Below are 2748 nucleotides of genomic sequence, written 5' to 3'. Positions count from 1 at the left end.
CGCCGCCGCCCCGGCCCCCAGCGGCAGCGCACAGCCGCAGAACGCCTCCACACCCCCGGCGCTGGGCCCGGGGCCCCTCCTCAGCGCAGCCCCCAGCCTGCCAAACCCACTTCTACCTCAGACCTCCGCCAGCAGCGTCATCTTCCCCAACCCGCTGGTGAGCATCGCGGCCACCGCCAATGCGCTGGACCCCCTGTCCGCCCTCATGAAGCACCGCAAGGGCAAGCCCCCCAACGTGTCGGTGTTCGAGCCCAAGGCCAGCGCCGAGGACCCGTTCTTCAAGCACAAGTGCAGGTTCTGTGCCAAGGTGTTCGGCAGCGACAGCGCCCTGCAGATCCACCTGCGCTCACACACGGGCGAGCGGCCCTTCAAGTGCAACGTGTGCGGCAACCGCTTCTCCACCAAGGGCAACCTGAAGGTGCACTTCCAGAGGCACAAGGAGAAGTACCCGCATATCCAGATGAACCCCTACCCCGTGCCCGAGTACCTGGACAACGTGCCCACCTGCTCCGGGATTCCCTACGGGATGTCGCTGCCGCCGGAGAAGCCGGTGACCACCTGGCTGGACAGCAAGCCCGTGTTGCCCACAGTGCCCACGTCAGTTGGGCTGCAGCTCCCTCCCACCCTGCCCGGCGTCAGCAGCTACGCGGACTCCCCCAGCCTCACCCCTGCGAGCCGCTCCCCGCAGCGGCCCTCGCCCGCGTCCAGCGAGTGCACCTCTTTGTCCCCTGGCCTCAACAGCTCCGAGTCGGGTGTCCCGGGGACCGCCGAGTCCCCGCAGCCGGTGCTCAGCGGGTCCTCTCTGACCAAAACGGAGCCCGTGAGCCTGCCTTGCGCCAACAGCAGGGCAGGGGACGCCCCCACCAGCGGGCAGGTCTCTGCCACGTCCGCAGCGGCCACCGCCCTGACGGACAACAGCGTCTCCACAGGCCTTTGCAGCCCGGTGCTCCCAGCCGGCTCTGACCAGTTCAAAGCCAAGTTTCCCTTCGGGGGGCTGCTCGACTCCATGCAGACGTCCGAAACCTCAAAGCTGCAGCAGCTGGTGGAGAACATCGACAAGAAGATGACGGACCCCAACCAGTGCGTCATCTGCCACCGAGTGCTCAGCTGCCAGAGCGCCCTGAAGATGCACTACCGGACGCACACGGGCGAGAGGCCCTTCAAGTGCAAGATCTGCGGCCGCGCCTTCACCACCAAGGGCAACCTGAAGACGCACTTCGGGGTGCATCGGGCCAAGCCGCCGCTGCGCGTGCAGCACTCCTGCCCCATCTGCCAGAAGAAGTTCACCAACGCCGTGGTCCTGCAGCAGCACATCCGCATGCACATGGGCGGCCAGATCCCCAACACGCCGCTGCCCGAGGGCCTCCAGGACGCCATGGACGCCGAGCTGCCCTTCGAGGACAAGGCTGCCGAGGCCCTGAGCGGCTGTGATGACGACGCGGACGAGAACTCCATGGAGGACGACGCGGAGCCCCGGCCGCGGCTGCCCTTCGCCGGCTCCTGCCCGCCCTCGCCCCCCTCCGTCATCTCCAGCATCGCCGCCCTGGAGAACCAGATGAAGATGATGGACTCGGTCATGGGCTGCCCGCCGCTGGCCGCCCTGAAGTGCGTGGAGAACGGGTCCGGGGACAGCGACCGCCTGAGCAACGACTCCTCCTCGGCCGTGGGCGACCTGGAGAGCCGCAGCGCGGGCAGCCCGGCCCTGTCGGAGTCCTCCTCCTCCACGCGCGCCCTGTCGCCCATCAACAGCAACAGCGAGAGCTTGCACTCCAAGTCCCCGGGCCTCAGCGCCCCGGAGGAGCCGCAGGAGACGCCGCTGAAGACGGAGAGGCCGGACAGCCCCCCCGCCGCCCCGGAGAACGGAGGCGCCCTGGACCTCACGGCGGCCCCGCCCGGCCGGCCGGCCGTCAAGGAGGAGGCCCCCTTCAGCCTGCTGTTCCTGAGCAGAGACCGGGGTAAGTGTCCGGGCACCGTGTGTGGCATCTGCCGCAAGCCTTTTGCTTGCCGGAGCGCGCTGGACATCCACCACCGCAGCCACACTAAGGAGCGCCCCTTCCTCTGCGCGCTCTGCGGCCGCAGCTGCTCCACTAGGGGGAATTTAAAGCAGCACTTGCTGACGCACGCGCTGCGCCAGCCGCCTTCCCAGTCATTTGACCCTGACTTTGCCCTAGGTCCCGGCCAGACCACCGCTAGCCTGGTCGCCGGCTCCGCGCCCGCCGCCATCAAAATGGAAGTGAACGGGCACAGCAGGGCCGTGGCGCTGGGCGAGGGCCCGCCGCTGCCCGCCGCCGTGCAGGTGCCCCCGGGGCCCCAGGCTGTGCTGGGCCCTGGCCTCGCGCCCATGCTGGCTCCCCCGCCGCGCCGGGCACCCAAGCAGCACAACTGCCAGTCGTGCGGGAAGACCTTCTCGTCGGCCAGCGCCCTGCAGATCCATGAGCGCACGCACACCGGGGAGAAGCCCTTCGGCTGCACCATCTGCGGGAGGGCCTTCACCACCAAGGGCAACCTCAAGGTAAGGCGGGCGCCGGCGGGGCCTCCGCCTCCGAGGCTCCCTGCCCCCTGCAGGTGCCGTGGGCGGGGCCTCTGCTGTGATGGGGGCACAGAGGAGCTGGGGACCCCCCAGTAGCAAAGCGCAAACAGCGTCGTGTTGCGTGTGCTTGTGTGTAGCGTGTGAGCATGCGGGTGTCTACGTGCACATACGTGTGTTTGCATTGCCTGAACTGGGCAGGCTGTGCATGCCGTGGAGCA

The 2748-nt window shown here is 68.7% G+C and overlaps 1 protein-coding gene across 1 annotated transcript in view; it reads left to right on the top strand.

The window, feature by feature from the left end:
* SALL3 (spalt like transcription factor 3) overlaps positions 1 to 2748 on the top strand; it is a 5328-nt gene that overhangs the window by 995 nt on the left and 1585 nt on the right. Inside the window, exons 3-4 of the mRNA XM_029922756.1 lie at positions 3 to 1955; positions 2172 to 2512. Of these exons, the coding sequence (XP_029778616.1) occupies positions 3 to 1955; positions 2172 to 2512 (2294 nt within the window). The remainder of the gene's footprint in view (positions 1 to 2; positions 1956 to 2171; positions 2513 to 2748) is intronic.

The sequence above is a fragment of the Suricata suricatta genome, chromosome 14 (genome assembly GCF_006229205.1).
Source record: "Suricata suricatta isolate VVHF042 chromosome 14, meerkat_22Aug2017_6uvM2_HiC, whole genome shotgun sequence".
NCBI classification, from domain to species: Eukaryota; Metazoa; Chordata; class Mammalia; order Carnivora; family Herpestidae; genus Suricata; species Suricata suricatta.
The sequence above is the reverse complement of the archived record's forward strand: the minus strand, read 5'-3'. Positions and strand labels throughout refer to the sequence as shown.